Source organism: Triticum urartu, chromosome 4A (assembly GCF_056163025.1).
Source record: "Triticum urartu cultivar PI428250 chromosome 4A, HENAU_Tu73, whole genome shotgun sequence".
NCBI classification, from domain to species: Eukaryota; Viridiplantae; Streptophyta; class Magnoliopsida; order Poales; family Poaceae; genus Triticum; species Triticum urartu.
In genome coordinates, this window is record NC_141876.1 from 473,252,796 (window position 1) to 473,274,917 (window position 22,122).

At 49.0% G+C, this 22,122-nt stretch overlaps 1 protein-coding gene across 1 annotated transcript; it reads right to left on the reverse strand.

The window, feature by feature from the left end:
- Nucleotides 1-1,107: 1,107 nt before the first annotated feature.
- LOC125552169 (RNA polymerase sigma factor sigB) lies at nucleotides 1,108-3,974 on the reverse strand. Its single transcript, XM_048715649.2, has 6 exons — nucleotides 3,459-3,974; nucleotides 2,795-3,325; nucleotides 2,454-2,684; nucleotides 2,219-2,359; nucleotides 1,729-1,926; nucleotides 1,108-1,604 (listed from the first exon to the last, which is right to left on the reverse strand). Exons 1-6 carry the CDS (start codon nucleotides 3,708-3,710, stop codon nucleotides 1,311-1,313), a joined length of 1,647 nt encoding a protein of 548 aa, XP_048571606.1. The 5' UTR covers nucleotides 3,711-3,974; the 3' UTR covers nucleotides 1,108-1,310.
- Between the last annotated feature and the right edge of the window lie 18,148 nt (nucleotides 3,975-22,122).

Sequence of the window (22,122 nt, forward strand, 5' to 3'; positions counted from 1 at the left end):
AAAACTTGCGACTTAATAGCTCGCCGTGGCTTGTAAGTTATGTCGAACGTGAGGAGCTCAATGGCCCATTTGGCAATCTGGCCCGCCGCGTCGCGGTTGTTTATAATATCGTTAAGTGGTACTTCTGAGGCTACCGTTATCAAACACTCTTGAAAGTAGTGTCGCAGCTTCCGGGATGCCATAAATATCGCGTACGCTATCTTTTGATAATGCGGGTACCGTGATTTGCATGGAGTAAGGACAGTGAACACATAGTAAACCGGCTTTTGAAGGGGGAATTTGTGTCCGTCCACTTCTCGCTCGACGACGAGCACTGCACTTACTACTTGATGAGTTGCCGCAATGTATAATAGCATTGGCTCGCCAATATTTGGCGCAGCCAGGACTGGGTTTGTTGCCAATATGGCTTTTATTTCGTTGAGTCCGGCCGTGGCGGCATCCGTCCACTCGAAGTGTTCGGTGCGCCGGAGGAGGCGATAAAGGGGTAATGCCTTTTCTCCCAAGCGGGAGATAAAGCGGCTTAGAGCCGCCACGCATCCGGTCAATTTTTATATTTGCTTGAGGTCTGTTGGGGAGCTAACTGTGACAACGCTCGGATTTTGGCCGGATTAGCTTCAATACCTCTACTGGAGACAATGAATCCCAGGAGTTTTCCGGCTGTTACACCGAAAATGCATTTTTTCGAATTGAGCTTGATGTCATATGTTCGGAGGTTATCGAATGTGAGCCTCAAGTCGTCTACTAGAGATTCGACATGCTTGGTTTTGACGACCACGTCATCTACGTATGCCTTTACTGTTTTGCCGATCTGGTTTGCCAGACATGTACGAATCATGCGCTGATATGTTGCGCCGGTGTTTTTGAGCCCGAAGGGCATTGTGTTGAAGCAGAATGGGCCGTATGATGTGATGAATGCCGTTACGGCTTGGTCTGGCTCTGCCATTTTAATTTGGTGGTAGCCGGAGTATGCGTTGAAAAAACACAATGAATCGTGTCCTACGGTAATGTCGATGATTTGATCAATGTGGGGGGAGGGGGGGGGGGGGAGAAGGGATCCTTTGGGCAGGCCTTGTTAAGGTCCTTAAAAGCATAGATACACATAGCCGATCTTGTGAAACGGACTACTAAGATTGTTTCATTCATTTACACAATGTATAGTACAAGAGGCTCGAGAGTGAATCGTATATGTCGTCGTTAATCCTTCAAAATGACGGCAGGCAATCCAGTACTAACTCGGCAGCCAGCAAGCAAAGGCCGTGCGTTGCTAAGGTCGTAGTACGTACTCATAACACGGCCGGCAATAGCCATAGCTACCAGCTCTCTGCTGGCTCAAGGTAGTGCTGTAGCGACGTCACCTTCTTCTTGCTCCTGAGCTTGCGGAAGGCGGTCATCTCGATCTGCCGGATCCTCTCCCTGCTCACCCCCATCAGCTGCCCGATGTCGTGCAGGGTCCTCGCTTTGCCGTCGTCCATCCCGAACCTGTACCTGATCACCTCCCTCTCCCGAGGGGTCAGGCTGTCCAGCGCCTTGTCCACGTCTTTCTTCATGAACAATCTGTGCAGCGTCTCCTCCGCCGTCTCCGTGCTCTTGTCCGCCGTGATCTCCTGTGGTGGTGATGCACACCAGGTAAAGTGCAGGGATTTAGGTCCAGTAGCCACAAGTGCGATTATTGATGGAGGTGTGTGTTATTCAGATAGACATTGGCGTTGCAGAGCGTAGTGAGCATACCTGGTATGTCACGTCCGTGCACCCGACTTTGCCAGTGAGGGATACGCTGTACCTTGGGAGGCACATTGCTGCTTCCACCCGTCTGGCTGTCATGCCGGTGTCCAACGCGATTTCTTCATTTGTCGGTAGCCTATTCAGCTGCCGGCGGAGTCGTCGCCGGCATTCTTTCACTCGGGAACTTGCTTCCGCCATGTGCGCCTATAAATCAAACAGCACCATTGGATTATATAGGGGCTCATACCAGCACCCCCATCGGGATCACATGGTGTACAAAGAAAGATCCGGGTGCAACATTGGTCTGTTCTAATCATTGATTGATTCTCATAGTTATTCATTTTGTTCGTTTGGTTCCCGGTTACTACTTACTAGTCCCATAAAATCTACCCAATATACAAAGTGATGTAATTACCAAATGTGCTTACATCAACACCAAGAAATTAAGAGTGAAATTGTTGCAAGTGGTGAACCTACAAAGAGAAAGAGGACGTACTGGCAAGCGAATTATTTGGGTTTGTTCTAGAACCGACTTGCGTATTGCTTGCTTGATCCACCAGTGAGAATACGTAGAGAACCTAAAACCCTTTGAGGCATCAAACTTTTCAGCGCCCCTTATAAGGCCCTGAATCCCTTCCTGTATTAGATACGGAATGAAGTGCGAGTCAAACATTTCATTTCCAACGAATTATAATCATGAAGGGGCTTGAACGAAAGTACAGGAAAAATACCTGGATAAGATCGGAAAACTCTGTCCCAGGGCCTTCAAATTCTTTGGCAATTGAGATTACAAGTCGCACGTTAGATTTGACCATCATGTTCTTGCAGTAAATTCCATAGCTGAGACGTTTCCTCAAAGTGTTCTCATCAGTGCCAACTGCTGCTGCCCACTGACCGAAGGTTGGTTCACCGCCGTTGTAGTGTGCAACCTCCTTTTGGGTAGCCTCCAACTTCAGGAGATCCTGCGTCAGTTCATAATAAACTTAGTCAGACACCAGCAACAGGACAGCATTATTTGGTACAGCATGATAAAAATCACACATGTCCTTGTCATTGTGTTAGTCTTCGTTACCTGAATGCCCTCTGATAACTCAACTTCTTGCTTCGCTGTCAGAAGCTTCCGTCCGGACATCTTGTAGAAGCAGCCCAGAGAATTCCGGCAACCCTTGACCCTCTTCTTCCTCGAGGAGGCCGTGACGGGCCTCCGATCACTGAAAGATTTGGCAGCCTTCATCGCCGCCCTCACTCTCCGAGCTCTTCTCTCGGGCTGACGTGCCGACTTGACAGCCACGCCCCGGGCGCCCTGCTCGTCGTCGTCCGACTCGGATTCGTCGCTGAAGATGCTGACGAACCCCGCGTCGTCCAGCAAGCGGGCTTCGGCATACCGAGACCCCGGCCGCACCTCGGTGCGAAGGACCTCTCTTGTTAAGTAGCTGTCCTCCACCAGGTCATGGCTGTCGCCGACGTCTGGACGGTGGTCCGTTTGCACCATCCGGGCAACTTCTCGGGCGACCTCCGCGGCTGTTCGCGCTAAAGCCACGGCCTCCGCGGCCGCGGCCGTCACCACGGCCTCTTGGTTGAGAAGCGCCTCCCCGAAGCCCCCCTGGTTCCAATATCCAATGCAAGAAAGACACGAGGACAAACATATTTCAGCATAGCCCACTCCAAACCAATCTTATAATACAGTTCAGCACGGTCGCCGGAGCATGAGCGCCGAACACGTGAGCGGACATTACCGGGAGGCTGGTGCTATCCGAAGAGGGAGGAGGCCCGACGTCGACGGCTCCGCCGTAGGCCAGGCGCCTCGCTCCGGCGGCTAAGGACTCCATGCGCTCCGCCTCGACGACGGCCGCGGAGGACAGCGCGCACTGGACCCTCCCTGGCCGGCAGCTCCCGCCTGCCGCGCAGCCGCCGGCGCCGGGCTCCCTCGGCACCGCCGCTCGGGTGGAAGGGGGCCACTTGAACTGCGGCGCGAGGCACGACGACATCCCTAGCCAAGCGGCGAATGCGCGTCGTGTTCGCTAGCTAGCTAGCTCTTGTTGTGGATGGAGGTGATGCTGCCGGCTAGTGTGGTATGCATTGCGGGGCAGGGAGCGCGGTGAGGTGCGGCCGTACGGTCGGGGAGAAGCGGGAGGGTGGGCGCTCTTGGTCTGGAGGGTGAAGGGGATAAGAGAGGGTGGGGACAGGATCGTGCGGGAGAGGCGGCGGCCACCTCCGCGCGTACGCGCCGTGGGCCGGGAATGAGCGACGAGCCTCCGCGGCTCTGCCCCGGTCCGGTCAAGGAGACAAGCTCGGGATATTATTTCTGGTCCGAGTACAGATGCGGCCCGTGCAAGAAATTGATATACGGAGTAAAAATAGCGAACGCTCACTCAGCTCCGCCACGCCATGTTTTCTTTTATCAGTTCAAGTTTTTTCTAAAAAAAAACTCGCCAAGCTTTTTATTCCAATGCAACATTCATAGGTACAGCTGTTGGGTCATGAGGATTTTCCAACAACACATGTCTACCTAATTGTAGGTTACAAGAGAACTTGGCAAGTTTATGAGTCTCATAGTTATAGTTTCTACGCTCATGAATGAAATTACATAACTGAAAACTACTCTTACGACATATTATTTCATGTACTATAGCAGCATGGGGACCTCACGTCCCCCTGTTGATGTCGTCAACCACTCCTTAGCTATCAGAAGCAACTGTGATATTATGCAAATTAAGATCTTCTGCAAGAGATAAACTTTCCTGCAAGCAAATGCCTCAAACATCATTGGGCCAGTCACTCCCCGGTACACCATTGTTGAGGACCCAAGGTATAGACCTTGATTGTCTCTACAAATAGCCGCGACTGCTCCTTCTCTTCTGTAGCGAACGACCGCGCCGTCAGCATTAATCTTCATATAGTCTTGAGGCGGAACAAGCCACCTTTCCTTAGTGGACCGAGGAGGTCGAACAGCTGCTAATGGCGGCATGGTCGGCTTCTGTAACTGCTGTAACTCATGTAAGAAGGAATCCACAAAAGGTGATGGTTTGGACCGGGCTCTGGAATATAGCCTCGTGGATTGCTTTTCGCTGGACATACGAAACTGACCAGAGTGTTACTGAGGGAGTCCTGGGTTAGGGGGTCCTCGGACAGCCGGACTATATCCTTTGGTCGGACTGTTGGATTATGAAGATACAAGATTGAAGACTTCATCCCGTGTCCGGGTGGGACTCTTCTTTGCGTAGAAGGCAAGCTTGGCAATTCGGATATGTAGATCTCCTCCCTTGTAACCGACTCTGTGTAACCCTAGCCCCCTCCGGTGTCTATATAAACCGAAGGGTTTAGTCCGTAGGACAACAACAATCATAATCATATGCTAGCTTCTAGGGTTTAGCCTCTACGATCTCGTGGTAGATCAACTCTTGTAATACTCGTATTATCAAGATCAATCAAGCAGGAAGTAGGATATTACCTCCATCGAGAGTGCCCGAACCTGGGTAAACATTGTCTCCCCCGTCTCCTGTTACCATCCGCCTTAGACGCACAGTTCGGGACCCCCTACCCGAGATCCGCGGGTTTTGACACCGACATTGGTGCTTTCATTGAGAGTTCCACTATGCCACCACGATAAGGCTTGATGGCTCGTCTTGTTGTCAAGGACAACATTACCTCAGGGGGAGCCCTGGCTGTAGGCCAAACTCTCCGACTAGGCGGCTTCGTCATGACCGCCCATTCGGCCGTCGTGCCGACGATGACTTCTCGGGTCATCAAAAACAGCCTCCACGTCGGCTCGGGATTCGACGAGAAGATGGATCCAATAGAGCTCTCTTCCTTGAACGAGCTCTTGGATCGCACCGCCGCCCTGGGAGTCGCAACGGACTATGATCGGATCGGGCTTAAACCCGACCAAAGGAAGATTAACTCTCCGCCGGTCACCCATCAGATAGCGGTGGTGGAGGAGCAATGTAGCAATTCTTCCTCTATTTTGAGGACAAACTATGTCCGGATTCATGAGCTCTTTGAGACGGATACCCGTCCACGGGAGGATATGGCCCAAGCTTCGAACCTAGAATCAGACAGCGGGCCAAAACTATTGGGAAACATCCCGGAGTCCGAACTGGCAAGCTCGGAAACTCCTCCGCCCCTGGGTCTCAGATCGGGTTAGGGTTTGGACCTAAAACTACCCACCCACCCAGACTCAAGTGATCTTTCCCACATTAGACAAGAGCCCCAAGAGACAGTACATCACTATTGGGCCAGATTCCTCCTTGCAATGAGCAACGTCAAGGACTGTCGCGATGAAGACGCATTTTCATTCTTTTGCAAAAATTGCACGGATAAGGGAATCCTCAACGCCATAAGTCGCCGTGACATAGCACACTTTGCTGACTTGGCGGCCATAGTACGGAAGTACTGTGCGATGGAAAGCGCCTGGAAAACCCAAATAAAATTCTGGGACCCTCCGGCTCTCACTAAACCCCTCGTCCGAACTAAAAGGGTGTACTCTCGTAAGTCACCCGATCCAATTACAAAGAAACAAAAGCCCACTACAGGGTGTAGAACTGTATTGGAGGGATGGCTCAATGGGCCATGCAAAATTCACAGTACAGCGGATACCATGCCAACACACAGCCATAGAGCATGTTGGATACTCCGGCAGGTGGCCAAGAGCGGCGAGGATATCCTCATCAACAATACAACAGAGCACCATCCCGGGGAAAATAAAAATATTGTCGTGGTTTTGTCACGGCAGATGTCCTCGTGAAAGGACTTAGTCGTGGAGCCATCGCTACGGGTTAGCTTAAAGGGGTTAAACCGTACAAGGGACACAAGGGTTTTTATACTAGTTCGGCCCCTTCGATGAAGGTAAAAGCCTACGCCTAGTTGTGTTGGTATTGCTAGGGTTTCGATGACCAGGGAGCGAATCCGCTTTGCCTGGCTCTCGAGTTGTTGTCTGTTGTCCCTAAACCGTTGTCGGGTCGTCCCTTTATATACATAGGTTGACGCCCGCCAGTTTACAGAGTCCCGAGGCCGGATCATAAACGTGCCCGGCTCGGTCTCTATCCTTCCTATCTTACAATGCAAGTTACAAAATAAGGTCGGTTTACATCTATATGCCTTAACTCGCCTTTGGGCCTTGGGCCTTCGTAAAGCGCCATCATTCTTACGTCTTCATGGGCTTCTAATCTTCATAAAGTTAATCCGGCTACTCCTGGCCGGTTTACGTCCAGTAGTAATATCCCCAACATTAGGCCCCAGATTGGTTTGAACTTGTTCATGTCAATCTTCAACACTTAGAAAAATTCCTCCTTTGCATCTTCACCTTAATCTTGTAAACCGCCGTGACGTCATACTCCAGAATCAGGATAAACCACCATGACGTCACTCTGTTACTTAAAAAATGATATATCTCACCTTCAGTTAATGAGCCTTCGACAATCAAGGCGACCGCTCCTGTTAGGTATCCAATATTCTGGCTCCTTGATTCTCACGCCTGTCACCTCCCCCCTTTACCTTATAAATAGGGCCAAGGGTCATTTCCTTTTTTCCCCTCTGTCTCTTCGCTTCTTCTTCCTCCTCGCGACGCCCCTGCACCCGAGCGCCGCCGCCATCGCCGAGCTCCGCCTCTGCATCTTCTTTGGCCGCTGCATCGACCTGATCGCACCAGAGAATCGCGGCATATCTCCGTTGCTTCAACAGCCGCTGTAAGTCTTCCCCTTTCCTCCTCTGTAGATCTATCTAGGGTTTCAGTGTCCATCAAAGTTCATCGAAGCTCTGGCACTGTTCTTCCCTGTTCCTCTTCAGTCCATAGATGAAAGACCTTAAGCTTGATGTATTCCGTGTGGTAGCTATAGCATTCCTTGTCTTTGCTATCAAAACAAACCCTAATATGCATAAAAACTGATCTGGACCTTTTGCAAATCACTTCGGGACCAACCTTTTTAGGTCTAAATCTTTTTGCTTTCTTGACCTGTGGTAGATCCCAAACGCTAATGTGATCTTTGCGAAATCTGTTTTTCCTTACTTAGTCATTCTTGCCTTAGATCTGTACCTTCTATATCACATAGACGGTTTACCCTTGTATAGAGTAATCTATTATATACCATTAGTCCCCTTGTAAACCGGAATCCCTTTATCTCCGTTGTCATACTCCAGTTTAATAGTATGTGTATACCTCTGTTTCTGCTTATTGCTTTGTCGTTCATAATTGTATCAGCCTCCGGTTTTACCAATTTCACATACTTGGATTCCTTTATCCTGTTGTACCTTATGCATCACTATAAATGAATTGTAAACCGTCATTTCCTTCCAGCTTTTCACTTGCAATGGCCAAACAGTTTTATTCCTGCAACTGGGCTCCCTCCCGGGTTACCGAGGAGCAACTGAATGGAATGGTCAAGATCGGAACCTTACCAAAGAAGAATGAGATCCGGTGGCAAGTTCCTGGACCGGAAAATCCTCCCACCCCTAAGCAGGGTGAGGTAGTGGTGTTTGTTGATCACATAGGCCGTGGTTTCAAACCACCCGGATCAATGTTTTTCCAGGATGTACTTGCCAGCTTTCAACTCCACCCTCAAGATATTGGACCCAACTCGGTATCCAATATATGCAACTTTCAAGTTTTCTGTGAAGTGTACCTACAAGAAGAGCCAACTATTGAGCTGTCCTGGGACTTCTTTCATCTGAACCAGCGCACTAAATTTGTAGACGGACCCAATACTGAACTTGGTGGCGTCTCCATTCAGAAAAGAAAAGAGGTTGAATTTCCTCACGCCAAGCTGCACAGTCACCCCAAAGAGTGGAATCAAACTTGGTTCTACTGTAAAGACACCTCCCCTGAAGATGAGAATCCTCTGCCGGGTTACCGTGCCCACCGGCTTGCCAATACTCATCCACTTCCACAACATCTAAGTGCCCAGGAACGGGCCCCATATGCACCTCAACTCGCCAAGCTGAGAGCCTTCTTGGCCAACGGTTTAACATGTGTAGACTTTGTCCGTTGCTGGATATCCTGGAGTATCTTGCCACTAAGTCGCCGCTCCCGCTTAATGTGTGAGTACACTGGGAAAGCAGAAGACTCCCAACATCATATCAATATTCAACTAACAGATGAAGAAGTCACTGAGGTTGTCAAAAAGATATTGAGCGAATCGGAAGCTGTCTGTCGCCAAACCGGTTTAGAACCTTTTTACACGCAAAACAAACCGCCTATTGTAAGTATTGTTCTTCCACTTTACACCTGATATCTTTATACTGTCCAATCTTTGAATACTCTTTTGCTTATTTTTAAACAGGGTGATGATCCGTTCTGGAAGAAGAAACCTCAAGAGAAAGCGGCAAAACCTTCCCGCCCTAAAACCAAAGCCGTCAAGAAGACCACAAAGCGGAAGGCACCTGAACGCATCAGTATGGAACTGGATGACGACCCGGATGAACCGGAAGTTGAGGTAGAACTTGATTCACTTGGTTCACTTTTCATGGATCTCATTGACAATGATACTTATCAGGAGGACATTGAAGGCAGCCAAGCCGACGATGCAGAGGTAATTATCCTTTCCTCTGGTTCAGACTCCCTACCAACACAAAAAATCCGTCAAGCGGTCCGGAAAGTAAGCTTTTCTCATACTCTTGCTCACTTGGATCCAACATTTATTTTGAAGAAGCAGCAGCACGAGGCTCGCCGCACAACCCGGCACAGTGGCCAAAAGGTCACTTCAACCGGTTTACCAGACACCCCGGTTCGAAAGCGCCGATCTGAGGTCTCACCCACTTTTGACACTTCTTATCCCAAGGCAGGCTATTTCCGACAACCTCTTAATCCGTCCGATTCGAATTATCAGGTGACACCTCCCTCCTCTTCTAGCGAGTCAACCGCAACACAACTTCCTCCTCTCAAAACTGTAGCTGGGTAAGTACTTCACCCCTTTCTTTTGATGTTTCATACTTTATATGTTGTGCTAACCTTTGCATCTTGTTCTGTTTAGAGCCAAAGCTAGACCCAGCAAAAAGGCTCGGGTGAATAATCCACACCTGAAGCTACCTTTGATGAACCACCCCCTCAAGATCACAATATTGATGAACAAGCAGAAGTTGATACTGATGTGCCTGATGATGAACCGGCAAATCCAATCCGGACTGGTGACAGATCTTCTAGTCCGGTGAGAGCTACTGACACTCCATCAACCCCAGAAAACGCTGCTGGAGACAAAGAAGGCGAGGTTATCATTACTGGTATTGGTCACACCTCTCCTGGCCATCATGTAATCTTGGCCAAACATAGTGCCAAGGAAGAGCATGCTGCCATGGAAAAAGGCAAATGGAGCACCGACTTGTCAAGCTACGCCCATCTCAGCGCTCAAGAACTCCACTCTGGTTTTCTAAACCGTCTGCACTCAAACCGTGATTATGAAGCCGGTTTGGTGAACCTGATGAAGGAACGCTATGAGGTATTTCCATCACTTTTCCTTTCTTAAATCCAAAGTACAAGTATCAACCCAAGTATCCCCCAAGGGCCGGTTTATGATGGCAATCATAAACCGGGACTTTATAATAATTTAACTCTTGCAAACCTGTCCTCCATATACCAACTGATCTGTTGAAGTAAACCAGACGTGATTATTGTATTCCTGTAGTTTTCGCCTGTGTAGTCCCCAAGGGCCGGTTTATCTTTCCAAGGTGAACCGGGTCTTTAATCCATGCATCCATTTGAACAGATGTACATTAGCCCCCAAGTGTCAAGGATAATGCTTGCATTGTACTTGAGACTTGCAAATAAATTTTTGATGATAAAACAAATAGGCATTAGCCCCCAAGTACAAAGTGCATAACTTGTTATACGCTTAGTACTTCAAAATAGACATATCTCATTGCTGATATATCTTGCCTTTACAGGCCGAGCTGAGTAAAATGGATGCTCAAACCGCTGACCTTCGGGAGAACGTCAAATCTCAGCAAGCAGAAGCTTCCAAGGCCAAGGAAGAGTTGAAAAATGCCTTAGTAGCCATGGAAAGGCTGAAAGAGACCTTTAACAAAGAGCGTGCAGACTGGGAAACAGAAAAGGCCGGTTTAACAAAGAAGGCCGAGGACGCAGAGGCAGCCCTGAAGCCGGTGGTTGAAGAGCTGACCGACTTAAAGCGGCAGATTAATGCCATGACTTCTGTTGTGTTTGGTAAGTACTCTCTCATGAAGTTTTTGTAATTCGTAATGTCTTATGAATGACTTGTTTACTGATGTTTAACTATGACAGGGACCCGAATTACTCATCTGGGCTCTGACACGCGGATGAAGCTTAAAGCGGCCTACACTTTGATAGAACAACTGTTTTGTGGATCCCAGCGAGCCATTTGCACTGCAACTTATAACAAGCCCCCACCATCGCTGATAAAAGAAACTATCGAAAAGCTGGCCATGCTGCCTGCCTGGATCGACGAACTGAAGAGATCAGCCGCAAGGTCAGGTGCACTGACCGCGCTAATCCGGGCCAAGCCGTGGATTCTGGATCTTGAACCGGCAGATTTCATCAAAGGCTATCCTGGTGTGAAAGAAGACCGTTCAGACTTCAATAATGACGATCTCCGAAGGCTGACAAAGGAGATGCGGCCTATAGCAAGCAAACTAGCGGAGGACACAGATCTGTCACATTTTCAACCGGTTTACGATGCTGAAGGGAAAAGACAGCCCGCACTGATTCATAATGTAGAAGAGCTTGTTCCGCCAATCCGTAAGCATACTTACGCTCCTGATATTGACCCTTCCAACCTTATTCATGAAGAAGCCATTTTTCAAGCCTTAACTGGAATCGACTGGTCAACGACTGATTTCCAGCGACTGGGGAGGGATGAAGAGAATACGCCCACTCAAGATGACCCTCAATCGTCAAGCCGTCCAGATGAGGAATCCTAAACCAGTGGTTGGTTTACCAGTTGCAGTCTTCCACTCTTGAAAACAATTATTCAATTTGGGTTGTTTAAAGCACCTTGTAATAGGATAGCATGAACACCTTTATCTACCATGCCATCGAGCATGTTTGGTTTGCTTGTTACTTAAAACTTGACATGCCTTTGGGAGTTATGATATGCATAGTCCATTATGGCTTTTGTTCCTGCATATAAAAACTTGAAAATGTCCTAGTGGTTTACCACTGGATGGGTCACAATGCCCAAAAAATATATACACAACTTTGATGGATAACCAAGATTGTAATAACCAGATATAAAATAGATGATACCTGTGACATACCTCGTTGGCTGACCAAATGTTTGTATAATAAGGGTGAAAACACCAATCTGGAGTGTTGATGACTCCTTGCCCTCTTGCCGGTTCATATAAAAACCATACCGGGCTATAATAGCCACTGATTTGTTCGTATAATGCTGGTGACATCTAGCCAAAACCAGACCGGAGCACCATACTGCCGGGTTAGAACTGATCATGTACTGACAACTGAGCGTTGAAAGCCACGCCGGGTTGTAATAAACACCGATTTATCAGAAAACATTCATAAATCCCTTATCAAAAGATTGTAAAACAGCAAAGACAAAAGAAATATGCAAGGCTTTTCATGGGCTGTCAGTCCCTAAATCGAGGCTTTTCATGGGCTGCCAGGCCGCTGAGTTAAACCATTTTGCAAAGCCTTTTAAGATGGACCTCAATCTTTAACCAATCACCATTTTAACTTTGACAAGTTCAGGGTCTATGAGATTGACTTGTCAAACGTTCGATGGGTCATACCAGGTTTACCTGGACGGAGTGGCTTACTTAAAGAGGCAGGATAACCCGGGGTTTTAGGTGAATACACCTGGCTTCGAAGCCTGGCTTGATAGCCTACTACAAGGGTGCAAGCTCACTGTTCTTTGAGAAGCAAGGAGCCCCCAAGTAATATTTGAGCAATGCTCAGTGGTGACCTATGTTTGAGTTGTGCTTTATGCAACAGACTCTTTTTGGTTCCACATAATTTCCTTGCGGCTTTTAAGCCTATCAAAAGGTGTAGCTATGGTGTAAATACAACCAAGCCCCCTAGTGATTTCCCTTTTTGGTTTTAAACCGATCAAGAGGTGTAGCTATGGTTCGGATACGACCAAGCCCCCTAGTGATTTCCGTCATATCTGTGTGGCTTGATAGGCCGGGTTAATAGAACTCCGCTTTATAAGTAGAAGCCCCCATGGAACCACACATGATGTAAAAAGAACAGAGACCCCGCTTTAACTGAGGCTCCGGTTTATTATATAATATATACATTGTCATAAATATGTATATAAGAAGAGCCTGTGGCTCAAGTATAGTAAGGCCGAAGAAGAGCTATATTCCATGGCCGTTGGGTCTCTTCCTCCGATTTGCGTGAGTCTTTGTGCTCTCGAACATCGATAAGGTAGTATGACCCGTTGTGCAGGTTTTTGCTGACCACAAAAGGTCCTTCCCAAGGTGGGGATAGCTTGTGCATATCGGTTTGATCCTAGATGAGCCGGAGCACCAGATCGCCTTCTTGAAAGGTTCTGGTCTTAACCCGGCGGCTATGATAACGTCGGAGATCTTGTTGATAAATCGCCGAACGTGCTGCTGCTAAATCACGCTCTTTCATCTAACAGGTCCAGTGAGTCCTGACGTGCTTTCTCATTCTCCGCTTCAACATAAGCCACCACCCGGGGCGAGTCATGACGGATGTCACTGGGAAGAACCGCCTCTGCTCCATAAACCATGAAGAAAGATGTGTAACCCGTCGATCTATTTGGTGTGGTGTTGATACTCCATAACACAGAAGGTAACTCCTCTACCCAACAACCCGGCATCCGCTTTAAAGGAACCATAAGTCGGGGCTTGATACCTCTCAAAATTTCTTGATTTGCCCTCTCTGCTTGACCATTAGACTGGGGGTGATCCACTGATGCTACATCAAGCCGGATGTGCTCACGTTGACAAAATTCCTCCATATCTCCTTTGGACAGATTAGTACCATTATCAGTTATAATGCTATGTGGAAAACCAAACTGGAATATCACCTTTTTAATGAATTGAACCGCCGTGGCTGCATCACACTTACTGACTGGCTCTGCCTCTACCCACTTGGTAAACTTGTCAACCGCCACTAACAGGTGGATCTTTTTGTCCTTGGATCTCTTAAAGGGTCCAACCATATCGAGACCCCAAGTTGCAAAAGGCCAAGTAATTGGAATCATTCTCAACTCCTGAGCCGGAACATGAGCGCGGCGTGCAAATTTCTGACAACCGTCACACCTTTTGACTAAATCCTCAACATCAGCATGAGCCGTCAACCAATAGAAGCCGTGATGAAAAGCCTTAGCCACCAAGGATTTTGAACCGGCGTGGTGACCACAATCTCCTTCGTGGATTTCTCGCAAAATCTCACAACCCTCTTGAGGAGACACACAATGCTGAATTGCTCCTGTGACGCTGTAACGATGTAACTCCCCATTGATAATGGTCATTGACTTGGATCGCCGGATTATCTGCCGGGCCAATGTTTCATCCTCCGGTAACTCGCCCCGGTTCATGTAAGCCAAGTACGGGACTGTGCAATCCAGTACAACATGCAAAGCCGCCACCAACTGGGCCTCCGGGTCAGGAATAGCCAACTCCTCCTCTGTGGGTATCTTGACCGATGGATTATGCAGTATGTTGAGGAAGACATTAGGTGGCACTGGTTTAAGCTGAGAACCTAGACGACTTAAAGCGTCAGCCGCTTCATTCTTTCTCCGGTCTATATGGTCAACTTGATAGCCCTTGAAATGACCAACCACTATGTCCACCTCTCGTCGATATGCAACCATGAGTGGGTCCTTAGAATCCCAAGTGCCAGATACCTGTTGAGCCACTAGGTCCAAATCATCGAAGCACTTAAACCGGCTTAAGTTCATCTCCTTAGCCATCCGAAGACCGTTGAGTAAGGCCTCATACTCAGTTGCATTGTTAGTGCAAGAGAACATTAAGCGAAGAACATAACAAAACTTGTCACCTCGTGGGGAAGTTAATATGACTCCAGCCCCCGAGCCTTCCAATTGCCTGGACCCATCAAAGTGAATAGTCTAATACGTATTGTCGGGCTTTTCCTCTGGCGCCTGCAAATCGGTCCAATCATTGATGAAGTCCACGAGTGCTTGAGATTTGATCGCTGTGCGAGGTGTATATTTGAGTCCGTGAGGTCCAAGCTCAACAGCCCACTTAGCAATCCGGACAGTTGCTTATCTGTTTTGAATGATATCTCCCAGAGGAGCTGAACTAACCACTATGATAGGATGACCCTGAAAATAATGCTTGAGCTTCCGGCTTGCCACAAACACCCCATACACCAGCTTCTACCAATGCGGATACCTCTGCTTTGATTCGATAAGCACCTCACTGATATAATAAACCGGTCGTTGAACCGGGTACTCCTTTCTAGCCTCCTTGTGCTCCACAACAATAGCCACACTAACAGCCCGAGCATTAGCAGCCACATACAGCAGTAAAGGCTCTTTATCGACCGGAGCCGCAAGGACAGGCGGTTCAGCTAACTGCCTCTTCAAATCCTCAAACGCTTTATCAGCCGCATCGCTCCAGACAAAGTCATTCGTTTTCTTTAGCATCTGATATAAAGGGATAGCCTTCTCCCCTAGACGATTGATAAACCGGCTCAAAGCTGCAATCCGGCCCGCCAGACGTTGAACGTCATTAATACATGCTGGTTTAGCCCGAGAGGTGATATCTGTGATTTTCTCTGGATTAGCCTCAATGCCCCTGTTAGACACCAGAAAACCCAAAAGCTTGCCTGCCGGAACACCAAAGACACATTTGTCCGGATTAAGCATCATCTTATAAACCCGAAGGTTGTCAAAGGTTTCTCTCAAGTCATCTCTCAAAGTTTCCTCCTTCCTGGACTTTATCACAATATCGTCCACATATGCATGAACATTGCACCCCATCTGCTTATGAAGACAATTCTGAACACAGCGCTGATAAGTCGCCTGGGCACTCTTGAGTTATAAAAGCTGTCTTCTCCCGGTCCTTAACTGCCATTTTGATCTGATGATAACCAGAGTAAGCATCCAAAAAACACAAACGGTCACAACCCGCCGTAGCGTCAATAATCTGATCAATACAAGGGAGGGCAAAGGGATCTGCCGGGCAAGCCTTGTTCAAATCTGTGTTTCTGACCTTGAGTCATGATCATCTCCAAAAGCCACCTCTAGGGCTATCTTGCCCAATGGATATGCAGACTTACCAGGCACCACACCGTGAAAAATGGTGTTCGACGGTTTAAGATTCTTATATGTCAATCCCATACGGCGAAAGGTATCATAGTAAAGGATGTTGATACTACTTCCACCATCCATAAGCACCTTGGTGAACTTATACCCCCCAACTTGAGGTGCCACCACTAAGGCCAGATGGCCCGGATTATCGACTCCATAAAATTGGTTGCTCAGACCAGCGCAAATACTAAGGTACTGCCGGTTCAACAGAGTTCACGGCCCTCTTGTGAAGCTTCTGATCACGCTTGCACAAGCTAGTGGTGAAGACGTGATACTGCCCACTATTCAACTGCTTCGGATTTCTCTGATAACCTGCCTGTTGCCGCTGATTCCCTTGATGGTTATAACTTCCCTGATTGCCCTGGTTCCCTTGACTGCCATGTCTGGTTTGATTGCCTTGAAATCCTGAACCGGAGCTGCTGCCTCCATAACCCGGCCCATGAAAACCACCTCCTGAACCGTCGGGCGGGCCATTGTCGTATTGAAACATATTAGAGTTCTTGAACTCTCTCATGATGAAACAATCGTTCCATAGATGTGAAGCTGGCCTCTCCTTTGATCCATGCTTTGGACAAGGTTGATTTAACAGGCGCTCCAGATTGGGGCCTGACCCTCCGCTCCTCTGGGGCTGTTTGCCCTTACGACGCTGACCCTTATCTTGAGCATTGGTGTTGGCCACAAAGTCTAAAGTATTGTCTGCTTTGCGCTTACCATTGTTCCCATGACCTGCCGGGTTATGCTGTTGTCCCTTGGTGTTGCCGTTCTTCTTCCCTTTCCCCGATTTGTCCTCCTCCGAGTCAGGGTCTTTGGTATTATCTGAATCGGCATATTTAACCAAAGCAGCCATAAGAGTTGACATGTCATTGCAGTAACGTTTGAGTCTTCCTAACTTCAGTTTTAACGGTAGAAACCGGCAATTGCCCTCCGACGTCAAAACTGCTGTATCCGCGTTGATGCAATCCGACGAGTGCAGAATAGCTGAGACCCGTTTCACCCAATGGGCTGTGGACTCCCCATCCTCTTGAACACAAGCAGTCAGGTCCACAATCGACATAGGCTGCTTACAAGTATCTTTAAAATTCTGGATAAACCGGTGTTTTAACTCGGCCCATGACCCGACAGAGTTAGCCGGTAAGCTCTTTAACCAAGTACGAGTTGTCCCCTCCAACATCATGGTGTAGTATTTAGCACACACCGCTTCATCCACATCCAGCATCTCCATTGCCATCTCATAGCTTTCAACCCATGACTCTGGCTGTAAATCGGCGATGTAATTGGGCACCTTACGAGGGCCTTTAAAATCATTGGGCAGTCGTACGTTACGCAACACAGGGGTAAGACACGGCACCCCTAAGGAACTGAAGACCACGCCTGGATCCACTGAAGCGGTAGGACGAACCGGAGTGGGTTGACGAGCTGCATGCTGAGCTGCTAACTCGGCTTCTCGACGTGCACGACCATGATCCACCACATCCTGCACGTTAGCACCAGCACCTGCGGGTTTATGCCCTCGCGGCAAGTTACGGTGACGTGAACTGATTGACATGGCCGGCTCATCCTCAACATGCCTGCTGTAGCTCCGACTCAGGCGGGGGGTGGAATGAATCATCTCGCGACTATGCGAATAAGCCTGCTGCTGGTTTAAAGTTGTTTGAAGGAGCTCTCTGGCCCGTCGTGTCTCAATCGCCACTGGTGACTCTCCGTCCATTGGGAGGGCTGCCAATCGTGAAGCGGTGGCCACAATGTTATCCAACGGGTTGGAGTAATGCCCCGGAGGCGTCGAAATGTATTGTGGCACAATGTTGTTCTGACGAGGGGGGTTCATCATGCGCGGCTGAACCGACGCTCCTGTTCCTGGTACCTCATTCCGGTTTCCCACCGGCTGGTTGCTCGTTCCTGCTCCTGGCATGTTGAATAGATTTCTTGGCTCATAACCTGGCGGGAGGTGCGACCGGTATCTCCTCCTCATGACATCATCTGAGGCACTCTGATCCAGCCTAAGCCGGTAGGCCTGAGCTTCCAACTTGGCCCGTTCTGTAGCCATCCTGGCGTTCTCTGCTTCCAGGTCTGCTTTAGCTTGAGTTATCTGTTCTTTCACCTTTGCAATCTCCGCATTGTGATGATCTCGGGTTGCTACATCCACCTCTGCTGCCATCAATGTTGCCGAAGCGTCGAACAAATCAGACAAAACCTGAGCCGGAGGCAGCGCAGAGCCCCCTGCTCCTGCTGGCATTGCTGTCGCTGAACCGGAGAGCATTGCCGCAGCGGTAGAAGAGTGATGCGCTGGTTGTGTACCGGCCATGAAGACTGCGACCCGGCTTGGTAGATCAAGGGGGTCCGGAATACTATTGCCGTCGGAACCTCCACTAATCCGGCCGTCCTGCAGCTGATATAGCAACTCGGTCTCTCCGGTTGAAGACTCGTCATCAGAACAGACAACGGTCTCCCCATCAGATGCTGGTCCATCCTCATATTCTGCACCATGGATGGCACCTACGAAAACATGCCTTGCTACGGGCTGAACCTGGGCAGGGCTTGCACGCTGAGCCGTCTCGATGATGTCGGTGCAGGTGTCCGGCTTAGGGCCCGGTTCGCCGATCTTGCCGATGAAGACGTGAATCCCACCAAAGGGGACTCGGTACCCGTATTCAATTGAACCGGCCTCGGGACTCCATCTTGCATCATCGATGTAGAGCTTGTCGCGACGACTCTTCGTCACCCAGCCCACGACATATCCATTGAGTCCTTTGAAGCTTCCCTTCAAGAACTCGAAACCATCGTGCGATAGCCCCACGCTGGGCGCCAACTGTCGTGGTTTTGTCACAGCAGATGTCCTCGTGAAAGGACTTAGCCGTGGAGCCATCGCTACGGGTTAGCTTAAAGGGGTTAAACCGGACAAGGGACACGAGGGTTTTTATACTAGTTCGGCCCCTTCGATGAAGGTAAAAGCCTACGTCTAGTTGTGTTGGTATTGCTAGGGTTTCGATGACCAGGGAGCGAATCCGCTTTGCCTGGCTCTCGAGTTGTTGTCTGTTGTCCCTAAACCGCTGTCGGGTCATCCCTTTATATACATAGGTTGATGCCCGCCGGTTTACAGAGTCCCGAGGCCGGATCATAAACGTGCCCGGCTCGGTCTCTATCCTTCCTATCTTACAATGCAAGTTACATAATAAGGTCGGTTTACATCCATATGCCTTAACTCGCCTTTGGGCCTTGGGCCTTCGTAAAGCGCCATCATTCTTACGTCTTCATGGGCTTCTAATCTTCATAAAGTTAATCCGGCTACTCCTGGCCAGTTTACGTCTAGTAGTAATATCCCCAACAAATACAGTATTGACAGTCTTCGAGACCTTTGCCTCAAATAATAGGCCCAAGCAAACACTCCACAGCCTCGTCGAAGTCTGCCACGTTGCAGCAATAAATCCATGGAACGACACGGCCATAACCTTCAATGCCAGTGACGAACCCGAATTCCGAACAGCCCAACCACCAGCCGCTTTGGTCCTTAGTCCAATTGTGGACGGCTTCCGGCTTACTAAAGTGCTCATGGACAGTGGCAGTAGATTAAACCTCATCTACGAGGAAACTCTTAGCAAAATGGAAATAGACAAGAGCCGCATTGAGCAAAGCAGCACGACCTTCAGAGGAATCATCCCTAGTCGGGAGGCACGATGTGCAGGAAAAATCACACTAGATGTGGTATTCGGCACGTCGGATAATTATAGGTCCGAAGAAATCACATTCCAAGTGGCCCCGTTCAGTAGCGGATACCACGCCCTTTTAGGGCGGGAGGCATTCATGATCTTCCAAGCTATACCCCATTATGGGTACATGAAGCTCAAAATGCCCAATGGAATCATCACTCTGGCTAGTGATCCGGACATAGCACTCCGCGCAGAAAATAAAACCGCCGCACTAGCCCTCGAGGCGTTATCCGAAGCCCTTGCGGCCGAAGAACTAATTGCGCTGCGCTCCACGGTGGACAGGGACGACGTGATACTCGACAAAAGACCCAAGTCCACCTCTTTTAAACCAGCGGACGAAATAGTCATATTCCAGGTCCACCCAACGGACCCAACAAAAATAGCATCCATTGGGGCACAGATGAACCTCACAACAGACGCCGCATTGCGGGAGTTCTTGCGCGAGAATTGGGACATCTTCGCCTGGCATCCTTCAGACATGCCAGGAATCCCACGCAGGCTGGCCGAGCATAGCCTTAACATTCTAAAGGGGTTCAAGCCGGTCAAGCAGACTCTTCGGCGTTTCTCTGAGCCTAAGCGACAAGCCATGGGAGAAGAGCTAGCCAAGTTACTCGAGGCCGGATTCATTAGAGAAATAAAACATCCGGACTGGTTAGCAAACCTGGTGATGGTACCAAAGAAGGACAAATCCTGGCGCCTATGTGTTGATTTCAAGGACCTTAACAAGGCTTGCCCCAAGGATCCCTTCCCCCTCCCCCGCATCGATCAAATTATCGACGCTACCGTAGGACACGACTCATTGTGCTTCCTCGACGCATACTCCGGGTACCATCAAATTAAGATGGCGGAGCCCGATCAAGCCGCAACGGCATTCATCACTCCATATGACCCCTTCTGTTTTAACACCATGCCTTTCGGGCTCAAAAATGTCGGTGCAACCTATCAACGCATGATTCAGACATGCCTGGAAGCACAAATCGGCAAAACAGTGGAGGCCTACGTAGACGATGTGGTCATTAAAACAAGACACGTCGAATCCTTAATAGACGACTTGAAGCTCACGTTCGACAATCTCTGAACATATGACATCAAGCTCAATCCGGAAAAATGTGTTTTCGGCGTGCCCGCCAGAAAGTTCTTGGGCTTCATTGTCTCCAATAAAGGAATTGAAGCAAATCCGGCTAAAATCCGAGCTTTGTCACAGTTGGCTATCCCAATAGACCTCAAGCAAATCCAGAAATTAACTTGATGTGTGGCTGCCTTAAGCCGCTTTATCTCCCGATTAGGAGAAAAGGCACTACCTCTTTATCGCCTTCTTCGACGCACCGAACACTTCGAGTGGACGGATGCGGCCACGGCCGGATTGGAAGAAACAAAAGCCGTATTGGCCACCAACCCAATCTTGGCCGCGCCTAATGTCGGCGAACCAATGCTGTTATATATAGCGGCAACACACCAAGTTGTAAGCACAGTGCTCGTCGTCGAACGAGAGAGGACGGACATAAGTTCCTGCTTCAAAAGCCGGTATACTACGTATCCACCCTCCTCACTCCATGCAAATCACGGTACCCACATTATCAAAAGATAGCATACGCGGTCTTCATGGCATCCCGGAAACTACGACACTACTTTCAAGAGTGTTCAATTACGGTGGCCTCCGAAGTACCACTCAACGACATAATAAATAACTGCGATGCCATGGGCTGGATTGCTAAATGGGCTATTGAGCTCCTCCTGTTCGACATAACATATAAACCATGGTGAGCCATTAAGTCGCAAGTACTGGCTGATTTCGTCGCCGAATGGATGGAGGCCGAACTCCCTAAAGAGTACGACGCGTACTCCAATTGGATCATGCACTTTGACGGCTCTAAGATGCTGGATGGTCTGGGGGCAGGCGTCATCCTGACATCCCCCACCGGAGATACAGTCCAATACGTACTCCAAATATTATACGCAGACTCCAACAATGCAGCAGAATATGAAGCCCTGTTGCATGGTCTCCGGATGGCAGTCTCCATGGGCATTCAACGCCTAGAGGTGCGGGGGGATTCAAACCTCGCAATATCTCAAATAAATGAGGACTTTGATGCCAAGGACCCAAAAATGGCGGCTTACCGCAACACTGTCCTCAAAATGTTAGCTCGGTTCGAGGGCCTCGAATTCCACCATGTGGTCCGAGAAAACAATCAAGCGGCGGATATCCTCACCCGCATCGGCGCTAAGCGCGACCCTGTCCCACCTAATATCTTCTTGGAAAGGTTGTTTAAGCCATCTGTGGTGTGGGAAGGGGAGACCAGCAAAAATAGTTCGGATCCGGCCACAACACCAGACCCCGAACACTCTGACATAATCGGAGGCTCTGCCACCGAAATAACACCTTCGGCCCATGTGATTATGGCTGTCATCGCCACGTGGACAGAACCCTTCTTGGCTTACCTAACTAGGCAAGAACTCCCTGATGACCCAAA

Coding starts and splice junctions, on each gene's coding strand:
- LOC125552169 (XM_048715649.2), bottom strand. CDS start 3,710: ATGTCGTCGTGCCTCGCGCCGCAGTTCAAGTGGCCCCCTTCCACCCGA. Junction 3,326..3,458: donor CGGATAGCACCAGCCTCCCG/GTAATGTCCGCT, acceptor TATTGGAACCAG/GGGGGCTTCGGGGAGGCGCT. Junction 2,685..2,794: donor AGTTATCAGAGGGCATTCAG/GTAACGAAGACT, acceptor GAACTGACGCAG/GATCTCCTGAAGTTGGAGGC.